The 19893-nt window shown below is 43.0% G+C and overlaps 1 protein-coding gene across 1 annotated transcript in view; it reads left to right on the plus strand.

The window, feature by feature from the left end:
• Positions 1-7419, plus strand: part of mdn1 (midasin AAA ATPase 1) — a 55900-nt gene extending 48481 nt beyond the window's left edge. The window contains exons 89-102 of the mRNA XM_053445034.1: positions 184-491; positions 579-731; positions 1574-1675; positions 1767-1965; positions 2053-2220; positions 2371-2531; positions 2674-2763; positions 3420-3535; positions 3954-4128; positions 4368-4441; positions 4635-4749; positions 5096-5162; positions 6082-6224; positions 6315-7419. Of these exons, the coding sequence (XP_053301009.1) occupies positions 184-491; positions 579-731; positions 1574-1675; positions 1767-1965; positions 2053-2220; positions 2371-2531; positions 2674-2763; positions 3420-3535; positions 3954-4128; positions 4368-4441; positions 4635-4749; positions 5096-5162; positions 6082-6224; positions 6315-6500 (2057 nt within the window). The 3' untranslated portion in view covers positions 6501-7419. The remainder of the gene's footprint in view (positions 1-183; positions 492-578; positions 732-1573; positions 1676-1766; positions 1966-2052; positions 2221-2370; positions 2532-2673; positions 2764-3419; positions 3536-3953; positions 4129-4367; positions 4442-4634; positions 4750-5095; positions 5163-6081; positions 6225-6314) is intronic.
• Positions 7420-19893: the final 12474 nt, after the last annotated feature.

The following is a 19893-nucleotide window of genomic DNA, read 5'->3' on the forward strand; positions in this document are numbered from 1 at the left end:
AGCACCAAAGCTGTTTCAGCAACACATAACTTTCAGAAGTTATTGTGCTAAAAACTGAGTACAAATATTTCTGATATATAAAGAGGCATCTTTTGGTAATTATACATACACAGAACGTGCAACAGTATCTCTGAAATACATTACCATAACTTTTAGCCTCTGAAACATGTTTTCCCTCTTCAGAAGAGAATCCCTTAGACATCGATGAAAAAGCCATGGACCTGGACGAGAAGGAGGATGGAGAGAAAGATGGAGGAGAGGATGAAGGAGCAGAGGAGATGCAGGAGGAACAGACAGACCTACCAGGAGAGGAGAAGGAGAAGGAGCAAGAGCCCAAGACTGAAGAGGAGGAGGGAGAAGGGGAGAAAAAAGGAGTTGACGAGGAGTCTGCTGCGCAAGATGAAGAGGAGGAGGAGAAGGAGAAGAGTGGACAAGAGGCAGGAAGAGATGAAGATCACACTGTTCGCGACGACAAAGGAGACAAACCAAAAGTGTGTATTTAAAGGAGCTTCTGCAACTTCTCTCCAAACGCATACTTTTGTTCTCCGTTTCACTATAATGATTTTTCATGCGTGCAGGATGAAGAGGAGGAGGGTGGGGATGAGGAGCAGCCAGAGTCAGCAGAGAGGAAGGAGCATGACCGAGACGGTCAGACTGGAGAGGAGAATGTCCAGAGTGACACAGCTGTGGAGCTGGGAGGAGAGGCGTCGGAGAAAGACCAAGCTAAAGAGGTACACTTCATTCTGAACTGAATCAAGAGCGTCACCTGTCTGAGGCGTGTTACTCTAGAAAACCCAAACCAGTGAAACCAGGCAAACTGTGGGACACGGTATAAGACCTGAAGAGGTTTAGTCTTCAGATTGTTCAGACATGGTTTCAGCAGCGGGTACAGAGGTGTCATTATTGTAGCAATATTATCCTTGACTTTGAATAAATTGGGCCTGGAAATTCATTGAAAAGTCTTAAAGGGTAAGTTCACTGAAAAATGAAATCTTTGTTATTAAATAAATGATCATCATCTACTCACCACTATGCCGATGGACAGGTGGGTGAAGTGTCATAATCCACAAAACACTTCTGGAATCTCAGAGGTAAATTTTGTAGCAGCAGAATCCGAACCAATTGAAGTCAATGGCGACCTATCTTCACACATTATCAACCAATCAATCAAATTGTATTTGTATAGCCCATATTCAGAAATCGTCTCATAGGGCTTTAATAATAAAACATCTGACTAATAAAATCTGTCTGTGCAGTTAAACAGGAAAAGATCAGATCAGAGGAAACGTTTCTCCTCATGTCCTGAAGCTTTGCAGTCAGTGGCAATAAAACTGCTGACATCCTTATCTAAAATGTGTGTTGCTTATGTATGCATGATATCAGAGAAAGTTGGGATCGTGTCAGAAATAATTGTACACTGTCATAAGTTTAGCGGCTGCTGCCATTGATCAACTCAGCACAGGCCTGGTTCAGTTCAGTGGAGCCAGATCTGGATCATTCTTCATCCACAGTCAAGTTGTCCCTTTACAGACGATTGAATTTAAAATATTAAACCTTTTTCTCTCTTCTATAGGAACATGGGAGCGGGTCAGCTGATGCCAGCCAAGCAGATGGTCACCAGTCAAAGCTGACGGCTAGAATGGCTGCACAGACACAGACTCAGAGCAAGACTCAGGTACGACTCACAGGGATCAGGCTCCGTTTCTGCTTGCCTTTTGTTTTTCAATCCATCTCATCGCAGCTTTCTTTTTATTCCACTGCTCCAGAGCTTCAAGAGGAAGCCTGGCCACGCAGACAACGAGCGATCGACAGGCGACTACAACGAACAAATAAACAAGCGTCTGCGTACAGTGGAGAGCAGCAAGGACAGAAGTGCAGACAACAGGCCGAGCGACGCCCAGCAGGATTCTGAGCTGTACGAGCACATCAAACAGGGAGAGAGGGCCTACGACACTCAGACATACGGTCAGTGATCACACAAACACACAAGTAGCCCATGAGAACCTCAGATCAGTGTTTTTATAGGCGGATGAATGACTGTTGTGTTTCCAGATGTGGCAAGTGCAGACCAGCAGAAAGCAGCGGGGCCTCAGCAGGACCAGGATCAGAAAGATGAGGATGTTGCCATGGAAACAGAGGACCAGGAAGAGGACCTCCGTGCCGCTGATGTTCAGGAGCTGAAGCCTGAGCAGCTGGATTCAACCAAGGCCTCCCAGAAAGGTGCCAGCATATCTTCTTCTACTGCTTCAGCATATGTTCTTCTCCAGCTTCAGCATATCTTCTTCTCCTTTATGTTGGTTATGAATTTCTAGTTGTTTTTAAAGAAAGCTGAGCATCATCTCACTTCTTCCTCCTTTTGTCCATGTGCAGGTGTAGACAGTGGGGAGATGGACGTGCAGAGGCAGGGCGAGGAGGAGGAGGACCAGGAGAGATGGAAGGACCGCCAGCGTCTCGCAGAAGATAGGCGAGCAGAGAGAAGCACAGAATCCACAATTCACACTATTCCTGAGCTGCTGATGGACACCATGGAGGTAAACAACCGCTGTAACACAGACACTCAGCTTTGCTCTTCTTCCTCGTCCTACACAAACATTCTCAGGGCTTTTGTTTCGCCGTAGGCCAAAAAACAAAGAATTTATTATCAAAGTCGTGTCTCTTTGTTTGTGTTTGCAGAAAGCAGAGAGAGACCCAGAGGAGATCAGGAGGGAGATGGAGCTGCAGCTGGAGGCCTGGCACAAACTGGCTCCAGGAGCTCAGGAGGAGGTGAGGCTGCAACAGGAGGTTTAATCTAAAGTCTCCTCCTCCACTCTTTGTAAATTGTGTAAATAGTTAATTGACTGTATTTATGTAGCACTCTTCTAGTCTTGATGACTACTCAGAACTCTTCACAGTTTAGTTTTGCCATCCACACACATCCATACAGTTGTATCATACATCACTCACACACTGCTGGCACTGCCCGCGGGCGCAATTTGGGGCTCAGTATCTCGCCCAGGATCAGTTTGGCGTGTGGGATAGGGAGACTTGAACGGACCACTAACCTTCTGGTCAGTGACCCGCTCTATCTCCTGAACTACAGACGCCATGTGTGACTAGATCATGGTTCATCTATCAGTACTTTATATTCTTAAGGAGGTTTTGGCTTTTTTCTGCAATGTATCTTCTGTCTGTGGGTCTGACTGAATGTCCACAAAACATCTGCTGACATGCACTATTGCACACCAAAACAGTTTGACTTTTGACTGCACAAATTGCTCAATAGTGCCACCAGTGGTCCAAAACTCCACAGGCTACATGTATCACTCGTAGTGTTGTTTAATCTCCGGCTGTGTCTGAGATCTATTCTCTCTGATCTCAGTGGTTTACATTAACTAATATCAGGTTGTAACTCGTGGCCGACGTGTTCTTGTCTGTTTCAGGAGAGTGCAGCTGCCTCCATGTGGCATCAGTACCAGACCCTGACCTCCGCTCTGTCCCAGCAGCTGTGTGAGCAGCTCCGCCTCATCCTGGAGCCCACACAGGCCGCCAAGCTCAAGTCAGTACAAACACAACACAACATACACCATGAGTGCTGCAGGGTAAAGATGGCAAATTGATTTAGAACGTTTTAAGACCACTTCACTTTTGCTCACTTTATTATGTTGTATGCTAATTTGGATCAATCTACGCTCAGTATCCATAATGGCTAAATGAAAACATAACAGTTTGTCTTTATCGGATAAGGAGTAAAATTGTTGTCTCACCGAACAGAGAATATTTTTCCTCATTCTCTCAGATTATTTTAAATCAATTAATGATTATAGCCCATATTCCCACATCCTCTGCCCTTAACACTTAACTGGAGTGAGGAAAAAGTATCCAAAAAGTTCTTAGCTAAAAAAACCATAGTAGCCTGGTAAGCCTCTACGTTTAATCAGTGGTGTTGACCGTGGCGCTGCACTGTCGCTTCACAGAGGAGATTACCGCACAGGGAAGCGTCTGAACATGAGGAAGGTCATCCCCTACATCGCCAGTCAGTTCCGCAAAGACAAGATCTGGCTGAGGAGGACCAAGCCCAGTAAGAGGGAGTACCATGTCTGTCTGGCTGTGGATGACTCCTCCAGTATGGTGGACAACCACTCCAAACAGGTGAGAGAGCCCCGTCATGTAACCTTGTATACTCGTGTTATAGCTCTTCCAGAAAGCTGTTACATAGATTAAAAATCTATTATTGATGATTAAAGCTGTGTTCAAATGTGGTTTGTGTTGGTATAAAACAGGACAGGTCCTTTCACTATCTGTACAGAAATATCTGTTTTATAGAATCATAGTGAATATAAGAAATTGCAGTAAATATCTGACAAATGACCTGTGTGTGTGTGGTGCAGCTGGCGTTTGAATCCCTGTCAGTGATCATCAACGCTCTCACTCTACTGGAGGTTGGACAGGTGTCTGTGTGCAGGTAAGGACTTTTTTTCTTTAATTCTTGTTTTTAGTTTATTTGCACAGTGAAGATAGAAAGTGATCAAATGATGCTAGAGAAGAAAAACGTAAATTAAAGTAACAAACGTGATCCCAAAAGAAACAAGAGGGAAACTGGAATGCACAGCTCGTGGTGAACAACATGTTCATGTCATGTCTGTTGGTGTGTTCAGCTTTGGCGAGCAGGTGCAGCTGCTCCACCCCTTCCAGCAGCAGTTCAACGACGAGTCCGGGGCTCGGATCCTCCGACTGTGTCAGTTCCAGCAGAAGAAGACCAGAATAGCTCAGGTGGGGGGGTCGACCATCCTCTGTTCTCAAATTTGAACTAATGTCGCTGCTCATGTTTGCCTTTTAAACATGACTGACCTTGAACAGCAAATCATGCTTTAATCCTGACGCCTGTAAGAAATACTACACCTGTTTTTTAAAAGCTTCGTGATTCTTTCCTTAATAAGACTCCTCCTGTGTGTTCCCATGCCGAGACACCCACCTCGTATAAGGAATACATGTTTGAAAAGCTTTTAAACAAGTTAACTTTTCCGCCTTGTGCCTTTTCATATGATTGCATACATACTGTGAGCAAACAAGCTCCTCCCGTCTGACTCACTCTCTCATCCCTCTCTCTCCTCTGTAGTTTATGGAGACTTCCACCAAAATGTTTCTCGCAGCTCGGCAGCAGATTCCAGGATCTGTAAACTCAGGTAATGACTCACGCTACGTGCTGACTGTACCAGCTCAGTCAACTGATGCTGTGTATAGTGGGACTTTTGAGATGTGTGTGTATGTGTGTGTCATTGAAATGTCAAAGTTTAAGCAGCAATATCACATCTGTTTTCAAATCTTACTAACCCAAAACATTTTGATCAATAACAGCACATTTAAAAACCATTAAACATCTCTTGTTGGTTCATAAACGGTTTTATTGGTTGTAAAAGTTTTTAAAGTGTGTGACTGCTTGGAGTCTTTCTTCCTGCTGAACCTGTGTGAGTAAATGGAGTCAGATTAGGTCTGATCCATAAAAAACCTGTCATGTGACAAAGAGGAAGAACAAGTGACTGAAATCCTCAGAGGGAGCGTTTCCCTTCATGTCACTGTGATACAGGCAGAATTATGAATTATGTAGAAGCTCAACAAGCAGCTAAGCCTGTTAACACTGAGCAACAATAACAAGACTTGTACCGAATAAATTATTCATTCATGTATGTCACTTTGCTCAGTCCCACAATGCAAGATTTCCCAGTATGCCACTGAAGCCAGTGCTCACATGTATTTTAGTCCTTTTCAACATAAACGTGTCTTTTTAATGATTCTCTCTTGATTTAAAATATCACAATTAGACTGGGAAATGGAAATCGTTGGTCCTTTCCCAAAGGAATTAACAGAGTTGCATGTTGCGTTGGACTCAAGCTGATTCAATTGCTATTCAAAAGCCCATTTCATGTAAATTGAATTGATATAAATAAGAATATAAGCTGTTCTACATCAGATTTGAACTGTACATGTACTTTATCACCTCACAGTCCTTACCTCATTTAAACAACTTAATTAACAGCACGTGTTGTTTCATTTATCTTTAATACCCTTGACCGTTCCCCTCTGACCTCTGACCTCCCTCCACAGACACGGCCCAGCTGCTGGTCATCGTCTCTGACGGCAGGGGTCTCTTCCTGGAGGGGAAGGAGCGGGTGACGGCAGCAGTGCGAGCAGCTCGCAGCGCAAATGTGTTTGTCATCTTCGTGGTTCTCGACAACCCCAACTCACGGGTGAGAAAAGCAGAATTTGACTTCACTTGTATTTTACTTTTCCATACACAAACTGTTACTAAGCAGCGTTTTTGTCTCTGCTCAATGCAGGACTCCATCCTCGACATCAAGGTCCCCATATTCAAAGGGCCGGGGGAACTCCCAGAGATCCGCACCTACATGGAGGAGTTCCCCTTCCCCTTCTACGTCATCCTGCGAGACGTCAACGCCCTGCCGGAGACGCTGAGCGACGCTCTCAGGCAGTGGTTTGAACTGGTCACGGCAGCCGACCAATGAGAAGCCATCTTTCACACAAAGGGAAGAAGTGTGCGGCGACCCACTGCACAATGCCACTCTGCTGCTAAGCTTCTCAGCCAGAACTGAAAATCAACAGAACAAAAAAATAAAACAGAAGACGGATTTACCGCTGTACATGTGCCTTTATTTTCCTATTTTTACTGTAGATTTTAGTAGAGTTTAATAGCAACCTTTGCTGTTTTATCTTTGTTATCAGAAGAATTGTGTTTCTTTTGTAATGTAGCGAGGATTGCTTTAACTTGCACGTCTCAGATGAAGCGAATAGAAGTAAAATTGTGATTTCATTGCGTGTGAACCACCTCAGTGAAGGGTCAGTAAATACCTCTGTCCACCTTGTACAATACCCCCTGACCGTCTGTTTGTCCGTGTGGATGGGACAGTCAGTGCTGCAGAGATCATCCAGTCATCCATGTGTGAACATGACAGACGTGCAGAGCTGTGCTTTGTGTGAAATGGACGTCACGACCTACAGTAGCATGTTGTCGTGGTCGTGACTGAGGAACTCCTAAATGTGCCTTGGAGAGGAGAACAGTGTTGCATCTCCCTCCACAGCTGGATCAGCTGCTGGTTGAGGAGTCGGAGGCCACAGCTCTGTCACCGATTTTTTAGAAACTCCGATCTAACACACTTTGAAGCACAACGACAGTTCCGCAGATTCCAGTTTTGAGTGAATGCCCCAGAATTACCAGCGTGTGTGGTTTGAAGATGACACATCTGCTGAGCGACGGCTCATTAACGTGTCTGTTAGGACTAGATGAAATGTGCATTGAAATGTTTCTCATCACCTCTGTGTTTCGTAGCGTACATGTAAGTGTCAGAAGACACTGGCCATTTTTAAGAGCATCCATCTGTTAAATCATGACACGAATGATCCTGACAATAAACTGTTTAAAAAGTATCTCTGTATCTCTGTCTCTTAATATATCATTGCTCCAACCACAACAATAGACATTCTGAGATCAGCATGTTTCATAAGATACATGTATTTGTCCCACACACATAAGACATGCAAATGGGGGGAATTTGTTCTCTGCTTTTGTCCCATCTGGTGAACACAGGAGGACACACAGAGCAGTGGGCAGCCATGCACAGCCGCGCATTACTAATAATATCACATACTTCTGCTGTTATCAGCCTGCAGTAAAAACTGCATTTAATCATTTTTTTCAATGATATACTCAAGCATATACTGACTTGTTGCTCCAACATTAACTGCGACAGCGTCCCAACATGTGTCTTTCTTGGTGTTGTCTTTATACAACATATGCTGAGAATCATACAACTCAAGTTACTTCTCCACTTCAATTATTAATTTAATGTCATCCATGTTGAAGAACTTCTCCGCTGTTAGCTCCGTTAAATGTCGGGTGTCGAGGGTTCAAGAAGAGTTATGGGTTAGTTTCTTGTTTGCCTCTTTGCGATAGTTTTTGACAAATTTCCATCGTACTCTTTGAAGTTGGAAAAACAGGAAGTCTCCAGTCCCCCGGAGAGTGTCCGCGCCCCCCCCCCCCCCGGGGTGGTTCTCAGAGGCTCCTTTGATGACATAGAAGACTCATCTTCTATGTAATCAGTGCCTCCTTTGATGAAATAGATGATATGTTATCGTCTCTCTGTTTGTTGCAGCCATTTCACAACGGCATCTAGTACCCCTACACGAGTGACACCCAAGGGAGCCACTCATCAGCAGGGATCTAGTCCATCCTGAACTACCAGCTCAGCCACTAGTCTGTACCCGCAGCAGGGATGACTTCTCCCAGTGGTACCTCCACTGTCCCCCACTTCAAATTCCGCCATCGCGGGGAGACGGTGGACTGGCGGCAGATGTACAAGGTGGACATAAACCATGTAAAAAGCCACTTGGATATAGAAACTCTCCAGGAGCACATCAAGGAAGTGATGTTGTGCAGCCTGGATGGGGAGCGGTGCCAGGAGTGCCGGAGCCCGGTGGACCCGGATCTTCTCAAGGTCCTGCAGCTGGCGCAGCTCTCGATGGAGTGGCTGCTCCACTGCCAGGAAGTCCTCAGCCTCAACCTTCATGCGGTGGAGGAGAGGCTGGAGGCGGAGCGCAAAGAGCAGGAGCAGCTGCTGGAGCAGCAGAGCCAGCAGGAGGAGAGGGTGAAGGCTCTGGAAGAAGAGCTTGTGCTGAAGGGGAAGCTCGTGAGCGACCTCCACTCCAAGCTGCTCCTCTGTAGCCATAAGGTAAGCTGCTAGGAGCGCTTCTAGCTCAGCTAACAGAGGTGGCTCAATAACGGATCTACACTGACCTGTTTCCTCAGTAATGGGAGTTGCCTTATACAATGTAATCAATAACGTTTTCTCCTTCTTTCTTTCTTTTAGTGTCCAATTTGTAAGAAGGGGTTCTTCACTCCACAATTCCTCCAGAGCCACATGGAACGCCGTCATCCGGAGGACCATGAGAGCCGTAAGTCCACCTGACACAAAGAGAGTGAGAGAGAGAGGAACATAAGTAAAGTCAGATACACGTAACGTTGCGTCTTCTACCTCAACATGAGGAGGTAGAAAACTGAGCCCTTGGCTTTCTGCTTCTAAAAGACTGAATGTTGTAGCTGTTATGGTTTTTGTTTTGGATTGATTTGAGCACCATCATTTAAACAACAATCCCTTGGTGCCACCACCTGTTGATGCTACGTTTTCCACTGCATGTAGTGTAATGATGTGATCATTAGTGTAATGAGGTAAAAGACGTCCTGCTTTCTGGTGAAACAGTAATGAAAGTTTTAGCTGTTAAAGTTCTTATTTAAAATGGATTTAAACCGGATCAAGCAAACAACGATCTCTCGTGGCCACTGAGGGGCGACCCGCGGGACGCCAGTTTGAAAAAGGGTTCAGAACAGAGTCTTGTCTTTCACCTGTAGATGAGCTTTTAATTAATGCAAGTGATATGACTCTTATTCTTTCCTCCAGAGCTGCAGTCGGATCGGGAAATGAAATCTCAGATCAATAATCTGAAGATGGAGATCAGCGGCTTGAGGGAGCGGAACGTTCAGCTGCAGCAGAACCTGGAGCTCAAAACAGCTCAGGTAAAAAAAGCAGAACATCGGAGAACCTTGTACGAACAGATTTGTTGTCACGTGGTAGTAACGAGCGATTAAGGAAAACTTGATGCACTCATTAACTTTCTCTTATTTAAAAAAAATTCAGGCACAATTCATGTGAACGCTGTCTGCTGTTATTCAAATTAAATTAATTATTTTGCATGTTAGTTGAAGCTGCTTGTCGACTCCTGGCAGAAAATGTACAGAGATAGTTAACAACTGATTTGAAGTCAGGTTGATCAGATTTTGAAAACTGATTTGGGGAAATAGTTCTCTCCGTAATCTTGTTGAAGCTTCCACTCTTATAACAGGCACTTGTGATTTCACTGTTTTTTTGTGTAATTCCAGGAGAAGCGACTTGAGAGTGAGCTAGACCATTTCAAAGCTGAGGAGATGGCTCGCTTTGAGCGAGTCCAAACCGACTCTGCTCGCTCCCAGGAACAACTCCTCCTGAAGCTGGAGCAGCAGCTGAAGGAGCAGGTCAGTGGCACAGGGAGCTGATATTTTACAGCCTAGAAATGAGTGAAGTGATGCTTAAAATAGTTCTCTCCGTAATCTTGTTGAAGCTTCCACTCTTATAACAGGCACTTGTTATTTCACTGTTTTTTTGTGTAATTCCAGGAGAAGCGACTTGAGAGTGAGCTAGGCCATTTCAAAGCTGAGGAGATGGCTCGCTTTGAGCGAGTCCAAACCGACTCTGCTCGCTCCCAGGAACAACTCCTCCTGAAGCTGGAGCAGCAGCTGAAGGAGCAGGTCAGTGGCACAGGGAGCTGATATTTTAAAGCCTAGAAATGAGTGAAGTGATGTGATAACACAAAATGCTTAAAATATTTCTCTCCAGGATGAATCGTGGAAATCCATCCTCCACCAGACCAAGGAACACCATGACTCTGAAATGAATAATCTGAGTTTCTGTCAGAGTTGGCGCATGTGAAATATTAAACAAGCAAACTGATCATGTCTGACATGTATTTCCTGTTGTGCAAAGTGTTCTGAGCGCGTAAAGAAAAGCTCTTGTTTTGTAGAGGCTGTCATAAACAATCAGACCTGATATAGATTTTTTTGATCCGCCCAATTATTAAATTCAGCTCTAATAACAATACATAAAGACATAAAGAATGAATTCCGCTGAGATGTAAACGGCCAAGTCTCTTGCTGTCAGTGCAACTTTTTAGAGAATTTCACCAAACGCTCTCGTTTAATTTCATGAAAATCTCAAAGACTGTTTATCTTTTTCATGCATGATCATGAGGTATAACTTGTGATGATTTGTTCCACTTGCAGATGGTAAATATTCCCTCCAACACCAAAGAAGTGGAAGAACCAGGTATGGATCCATCTCACATGTCTTCTTCAGGACAGAAACTGCTCATATGATCCTAATGCATTCATCTCATTGTGTTTTCCAGTGGTGGTCAGCGCACTGGCACCAGAGCCCAAACCATCGAGGGTTGTTCTTGGTGAGTAAATCTTAAAACTAAAATGAGAACATTAAAACATGGTCACTCCCAGACAGGCTGAGCATGTGCTTCCCTGCATGATGGATTTAATGCAGTTTAACAGCTGCACTGCTGCCATGTCCCTGACCCCTCTCTGTTAACGCCTGTTTTATCTGACTCCCTCCCCCCAACTTACCTCACGTGCCCGGCCAATTAGAGGAGCCCGTCTTTGCTGTAAACGTGGAACCAATAGAGGAGCTGTCAGTAGAGGAGCTGTCAGACTGGAGCAGCGCCTCTGAGCTGGAACAGATTCCGAGCATGATGTCAAAGGAGGTGCCTGGTTACTGGCGCTGTCGGGGGGATCTCGACCTCAGCTTGGATGAGAAGATGAGCGCCAGAATGATGACAGAAGCTCCTCCAGAGCCTCAGGCTCCATCCGGACAAGCGGTTCAAGGTGCTTCCTCAGACTCCGTCATCAGAAATCCTCTTTTAATTCTTATTCTGCTAACAGACCAATTTAAACCACACCACACTGGACCTTCCATCTCCACTCATAGCCTTATATGACTGATTTGAAATGAAATATTAGTTTCATTTTTATAAAGTGTAATTCGTTTTGACTGTGTATATCCAACACTCTCAGTCTAATCTGTAAAAGTTTGTTTACCTTCACATAATTAAGGCTCTGAAACACCATCAGTGACTCTGGTGTCTGTACCTGCAGGCAAAGAGTCCAAGACTCCCCAGCCAGCGCCGAGGGCCGAGAGCACCACCAAGCCCAAGATGGCTCCACCCAACAGCAAGGCTGCTCCAAGGACCTGCAAAGTCATGTAAAAATACAAAACACACTGTGTTATTTAAAGATTTTCTAGTCCCCTCGACCACCATCACTCATACATCCCACTCTCATGGAAATTTGGGCTTCAGTGTCCTGCCTGAGGAGGAATTTAACCACTGGATGAATCAATTCTAGTAGGTTTGAGGAACACTTACAAACAAACTACTTCTCCCATCATGCATTTCACCTTTCAGTATTTCAGTGTATCACAACCTACGTACACAATCAGTCACATGTCTTGAAAATGATTACATCAAAAGTGTTTAAAATGGAATGATGATGGTTTTCAAACACAAAGTTTCTGTTGAAATGCAGGAAAACAGGGATCAGGATGGCCAAGTGGATAAGGCAAACTGCAAGGAAGGTTCGTGCTTAGTTTCCTGAACTACAAACTCACACCATACGAGAAAAGATATGATTCTCTTCATCCATCAAACTTCATTTGATAACAGTGAAAAAGTTTGTTTAAAATGATTTACATGTCGATGTTAGTCACAGAAGTTGTGTTGTTTTTATTCAAGGAGTCAACGAGTTATTTTAAAAGTCTCACATGTCTTTTTAAATTGAAAAACGTTTAAATGAAACGTTTTTTAATCAGGTTATGTCTTAAATATCATGCACTCACCTCGTGTGTCAATATGATGCCCTCTGTTTGTTTTTAGATCAGAAAATCACTGTCCGGGCCAAAGAGGAGGAGCAGAATTGCTCCAGCTCAGGCTGCTGAGACACAATCGCCTTGAGGAGCAGTGTGTCCTCCCTCTGGGACTCCAGCGACTCCGAGGAAACAAGCAGTAAATTCCAGCTGATCCGGTGACACTCCGCCCAACAGCGACGCAAAGACCTCAGTCGCCTCCTCTGACGTCTACAGCCGCTGCCAGAACAGTCATATTTAATACTTCTCAAAGAAGCCATGGAACCCAGCTGATCAGAGGGCCGGATGACCCCGTTGTCTTTCTCGGCGCTGCCTCCTACGAGTATCAGCCGCAGGTGGACATCACCTTTGGCGTTGCCTCCATCCAGATGACCGAGACGACAGAGGACGAAGCTCCAGCCGCCTCTGAAGAAGCTGTGAGGAAGGAGCAGGTCCGGCCGGAGGAGTCCGTCAGCTGCATCACTGAAAACTTTCAAGCTTTCATGACGGATCTGAGTCACGAGGAGTCGGACGGTGAGGAGCAGTTGCAGGTAATGGTTGAGCTCGTTTTCAAGAGGGCCGTGCAGAAACCACACTCAGGCTGCAGTCTTCTCTGAGTTGTGCCAACACCTCTCAACAGTAAGTGATGCATCTATGACTGGAAGCTACTTTATCCTGTTTCTTACTTAGTTGGACAGCTTGTCTTTTATGTGCAGGTTGGAACCTTAATTTAACCCTTTGATAAACAAGCTATGCAAACCCCTTGGGTAAATTATTAATTATCTTTCTCACTAGTAAAAGAGTGTCAAATAAGACTTAATAAGAATATACATTTATTCATAAGGTAAGAAGGGAGGATTTAAATTATGATTTGTGTTAAAAACAAGATATTTAATGAATACGTACAATATTAAATGAAGAAATAAGTGGATTTAAAAAATATAGCAAAGAAAAACTCTAATATGCATGAAATAACATCGGAAATCATACCATATTTTACAATACAATATTTTTGACCCATTTTTTGAATTAGAATGGAAGTGAAAAAAACTGTTAATTGAAGAAAACCTGAAATACTGAAAGACGAAAATAATTTACTGCAAAGATATAAATAATACAAACTGAGTGAGTTCACTTTTGACCCATGTTGTGTTAATCAAATAATGAGTTCATTTAGATTTGAGGATCAAATCAGCTGACACTGATCACTATGTGAGTTACATTTGTGTTAATATTTCCTTATGGTTTTCTCCTCTTCAGGTGGAGGTCCAATCATTGTCCGACTGGTCAGCCAGCGTCTCCTTCAGGTCTCTGCTGGTCAAACACTGCCAGGCAGCGTACAGGAAGAACTTTGACAGGGAGGGCCTTTATCAGAAGAGTGGGTCCTGCCTGGAGCCAGTCAGGGACGTGTGGGTGATTGATCGGCTGAGGGAAGAACAAAACAACGCCAAACCTTCCGGACGCTTCCTCAATACCATCAGGTTTATTGGGGAGTTGTTCCTCTCAAAGGTTCTGGCTGAGAAAGCCATGCACTGCTGCATCAGGCCGTCTCTCTCTCTCTCGAGAGAGAGAGAGCCTCTGTGAGCTCCTCCAGCTCATCCAGCAGGACCTGGAGGTGGTTACGTCCATGGAGGTGATGGACTCCTACTATAACCAGCTGGAGTTCATCGCAGAGAAAGGGAAGAGGGCACCAAGGCTCTCCCTTTTGTTGAAGGACACAGTGGACGAAAGGAAGAGAGCAACTCATGTGGGAAATACAATTTATACACTTATACAACTTAAAGTGATATTTGTAAATGGACAGAACCCCCCCACTGCAACCCCTGCTCCTACTCTGTATAATGTACACTGGGTGACATCATGCCCTGAGAAATGTCTTTACTCTCTTTGGGGTTTGTACTATGTTGTCGACTAATGAATAAAACATTTTTTTATTTAATTTGGGTGTTTTTATGTCTTGCATGCAGCTGACCTCACATTTCAATTAAAACACATGTGGGAAATAAAACTTATACATTTCCCCTTTTCCCTGTAGTCAATGAAAAGCACAGATGACTGGAGAATTTCTGGGATAACATTTGACAAAAGTACTTATCCTGAACTGAACATCAAATCTAAATGAGAATTCAGTTAAAAAAACAAAAAACATGATCTCATATTCTCTCCTTACAGCTGGTTGTGTAAGACTAGTTTCACTTCTTGCTGTGAGGATATTCAATATAAGCCTCTGGAGAGATATTTATGAATGGACAAAAAGCTTGGTTTTATTATATCAACAGCAAGAGCATGATATTATTTGACAAGGACAGACAAACTGCAGCTAAGTTTTGAGTAACACTATTTTAAACCAATCCTTAAGATATTTCAGTGCATGTGTAATAAATACGGCATCCGAGTTCAGACTCCTAGAATTAGCTGTGTATCGTCTGCTGAAACTCAGAGACTCTGTCTGTGAGCTTATGTTTGTGCACTGGACTAAACTTTAGTTTCTTTTGGGAGACAATCTCGCAGTATATTTCAGGATTCCCAGTTCTGGGACCATGAAGGTTAATACATTTTGCACTCATCTGTCCAGTCGTTGTTGGGACAGATTAGTGTGGTGGAAACGATCAGACATAAACATCTCTAACATGGCAGCATGGTCAAAAAGAGAACTGCTCTTATCTTTTTTTAACATGGAGATGTAAGCTCCTGTCACACTTACTGCAGGTGAACTGAGTTCAGTGTCTACCTCCTTCACACTGTCAGCAAGCTGTTCAGACATTTGAACCTACATGTTCACATGACCTGATGCCTGCACTCTGCCCTCCAGCACCCAGAGAATCATACAATAACCCTGAGCTGCTGTTAGAGTCACAGCAGCCAATGAGACTTAACTAATGAGAAGCTTTTACAAAAGAAGGCTTAGAAGTGTTACGAGGATCTGAAGTCATTTGAATGTGCTGCCATGGCAGAGGAGCATTAGTTTGGTTTATGAAAAAAACTTTGAACATTAGAATAGTTAACCCCATGAACAGTCTGTAACCAGGTAAAGATCTCATTGAAAACATTGTTACAACAGACACAACACAAACACACAAATACAGCTGTCATACAAAACATGTATGAGCATAATTAACGTGTTACGGATCATCATAACGTGAAATATGATCACGTTGTAATGTGAAAACTTTCCAGTTATCATATCAACAGGCCTCGAGTGGAGGTACACCCCCCCCCTCCTTTTACATATATGTATGTGCACAGTTAAAGAGGAAACAACTTGAAGAGAGATTTAGATGAAGAATAAATCTCGTGATACAGTTATAATAAAATCATTGACTGATTTATTTAGAAAATTATCATGATCAAATAGATAAAGATTCATTATGAAATTTTGATAAAAAAATAAAATACAATTTCAAAAATTTCTGGGACTGCAAGGCAGCACTGGGCGCGCCCGAGCACATGCATTTTGAAGTGTTGCCTGAAAAAAAAAATAATGACAGAGGAAATATTGAAACATTAAGCTGTTCAGGCTCGGACTGTGATCATGAGACAGGAGTTTGGTGGTGATAGGACAATGCACAGTGGAGTTATGACAACATCGTCTCCGTGACGAGGAGATCTTGTCACACTGCAGGAGCGGAGTTGTTTGTTAACGGCTCAGCATCAAAGGATTGATGGTCCATGTATTTCCGCGATACAGTACATCATGTTTTAATGGCGTGTAATCAAACTTTGACGCCACGCCACGGTCACACTGTGTGACGAAAAATGGATATTTTAATAACTTTTTATTTCCATCTTGTTGTGAATTTGAAGTTGATCTAATGAAAGCCCTGGTACAAGTACCTCAAAGTAAAAATGTGTAATACGGCCAAAATGGCCACTAAATGCAAAATAGCAGGCTTCCTGTTGCCTTTTTCCAATTGCACCTAAGACTTTTTTGTTTTTCTGGTCATGAATCACCTGTGTATCGATTTTTGTGAAGATTGGTCAATGTGAACACGTTCCAGAGGTCTCGGGGGGGCACCATTGAGACATTTTGCGACATCCATTGAAAATTCCGCCAGAATACGTATATTTTTACCACTTTCTAACTTTCTGCAAATTTTGGTAAGAATTTGAGCATGTTAAAGCCCTCAAAAAGCCAATTAATTTGCCTTAATAATAATAATAATAATAATAATAATAATAATCCTTACAATTTCAATAGGGCCTCCCACTCTCAGTGCTCGGGCCCTAAAAATAACCTTGCTCTTAATCTGCTGTGGTTGGATTGATCACATTGAACCAAAGAGTCCTCAGATCAAAACCAGGGGGAACAGACCAACATGTCGGTTCAGCAAACAACATAGAAAAATAGTTTTACTTTGAGTATTTTTTCATTCTGATCCACGCTGGCAAGAAAAAGTAAGTGAACTTGCATTTATGTGTACATTGTTCTTAAAAATAAGCAAATCGTTATATAAAGTGAAATTATGACCAAAGACACAAGTGTATCGTTATTGTCAACCAACATTTAATCAAGCTATTTTCAGTGTAGGTTTGAATAGTCGGTTCTGGTTTAGCTTTGACAGGGGAACGCAGATTTAGCAGCAATTTAAAGAACAATGACACGTCTGTTGCATTGAATTTGCATTGCAGCTAATTAATTGAATATAAAGTTAAAATGCTAACTTCTCATGAAACAGAAACATGCGGTCAATATATAAACTCATTTAATTTAGTAATTTATCTATTTTATGATGACCCAAACACATCAGCTAGTATGTGGGTGTGAACACTAGTAGATTTCTCTGCAGCAGACAGGCAGTGGGAGTTATATCGTGGAAAAGAGCTCCACCTTGTGGCAGCAGGACCTCATATCTAAAGGTTGGTATGAAAACTTGGATCTCAGAGAAAGTGTAATGTGAAGCACCAGCATTAAGATTGAGATGCTGAAATGTGACCACACATTGATCTCCTCGTCCAGTTTGTGTTTATATATAATATTGTGACGACCCGTCCTGACTGAGCTCTCACTTCCTGTTTTATTTTTATTTTTCACTCTCTCTGTTCATGAACTCCAGTTTCACTTCCTCCCATTTTCCCCAAAAGACCCACATTTGTTTTGAGGCCATATTTGCCACTTCACAAGTGGGACACTTAATGCTCACATCCATTTTATTCAGTCTACAAGAAGCCCTGAGGAGCTGCATCATTGTCTGTAGTGGCACACATCCGTATGCTATGTGATTTTCTGCATTCTTGTGTGTCTGAGGGAGTGGTGAACTTAGGAAGGTGGTTGGGGGGAGGCCACGTTCGTCTGCTTCAGGTGAAGGTGGAGTTTATAGTTGCTACCCAAACTAAGCTTTGCTGTGACTCCCTCCCAAGCACATTCAGACAGCAAATGGTTTCCTCCACGGGTTTTTAATGAAGTCTTGTTCTCCACATCAAACCGTGAACACTAAGTTATACACGGTAACAAAGACATAACATATAATGTTAGCAAACACATAATCAATAATTACAATTGTTACGAACCATGTTCTTTACGTCCTGTATGTATACATGTATTGTGTTCTGTTTTGTGTGGTTGTTTTGTCTCATCCTCCTTAGTGAGTGGTGATGCCTGCAGGGACCTGAAGGGGGAGCTCTCAGCAGGAAGCGTCATTGAAGTGGAAACAGAGGAAGAAGCGTCATGGCCGCTCAACTCACCTGGGTCCAATAACAAATCACCACACCTGGTTCAGATCTACAATCAACCCTTACCCTTTAAATCGTTCTTTGTGTTTTTGTTAGCGAGAGAGGAGGCATTTTGGGTGGAGCTGTGGCAGAGCGCTGTTTGTTTTGTTTGGCTTAGCTTAGGTGTTTGCTGGTTCATTGATTAAGTTTTACCTTTATTATTTGCGTCGTTAGCCGCCTACTTTTGTTTTGTCTTTGTTAATGTTTGTTTGTTCTGTGCACTGGGACAACGAGGACAAGTAAGATACTCCGGGGTCTACATATAACACACACTTAGGCTTACTTCTTGTTAAAACCCCAGGTTAGAGTGAGCACCATCCGCTGTACTTTTGGGTGCTAAGCACCTGTAAGGGGGGGGGGGGGGGGGGGGTTGTGTTCTTTTCTTTGGTGCCACTGAGTCCTTGTTGATCCCTGTGGTGCTTTGTTTAAATAAATTCTTTATTTTGCCTTATATCGTGTCATGGATTTTGTGTGAATGCACCCTCACTTCCCCAGACCTGTTGCAGTTATGCTATGCCCCACTCCGAGCCACCAGGGGGCGTAACAACAATCAAGGTTAAAATAAATAACAGACAAAATACCTCGTTGGCTGTATGCTCTGAAAAGGAATCTTAGCTTCTCTTAATTAACAAACTCTTACACATGTGTGTAACTACATCTGCCTGCTTCTTCGTGTTACTTCTTCGTGTTACTTCTCAAACAAGCAGCTCAGCAGAGGCTTCAAAATAAGTCTTATCTCTGATTACACAGTAATGCTATATACAAATACAAAATATACATTAGAAAACCTTTACAACATATTAAAGTAATATAGTAGCAACAGTTACATTTGCCATTATTTAGCCAAGGTTGGTAATTGTAGAGGCTTCTGTAAAACACTGAGCTGTGGCCTCACATCTAACTGACCTGCTATATCCGAGAAGACCGTAAAATGGGCTCAGGCTGTTTTTCCAGAGGAAGCTTCTGATGGAACAGATCTTCCAATCTCTTATTTTCTAAAGCAACTTGATTGGAACCAGAGGTGACTTTGTTAACCTACAAAGGAACTAAAGCAACAGAGGAAATACTGTAAATCTTTATTTTATGCTGCAACATTTATACAGATGGGCGTTTAGATTGAGCTTCACTTCTCATTCACTGATGTCAATATATATTGACATCAGTGAATGAGATATTAGATATGTCTAGATATTTTTCCTCTGTTCAGCAGATATGTCACACTCTTAATTACACACACTGCCCCCCAAAGGACAGATGAGGGAGAGCTGGACACTGAGGGAACCTGAGGTAGCAAAGCCCAAATCAAATACACTTTGGAAGCACTGATAAAAAAAGAAAAACAATGCCTTCGCGCATTAGTGCATTTTTTTTTCTTGAGACCTCATAATTAAAACATTTTACAATCTGGAGTCAAAGCTACTCGACACAACTATACACAACAAAACGATCATGCCAAAAATGTCCTAGTTCAACTTTCTTAAACAAGTTCTCGGTCCTGAGGAACATGATCCTAGTTCCAACCAGTGACTGTATACAAAGATGGCCGACATGACAGCTCCTCAAAAAGTGAAGCCCTATGCATCTGGGGCGCCCTCTGGTGGCTGGCTACATTATGTGTCATAAACCTCAACATTGGCAAATGTAAAATGGATTAAACTGAAAAGAAAGAACACGTCCAATAAAGTTTTCTCAAAGACGT

The sequence above is a fragment of the Pleuronectes platessa genome, chromosome 17, assembly GCF_947347685.1.
Source record: "Pleuronectes platessa chromosome 17, fPlePla1.1, whole genome shotgun sequence".
NCBI lineage: Eukaryota > Metazoa > Chordata > Actinopteri > Pleuronectiformes > Pleuronectidae > Pleuronectes > Pleuronectes platessa.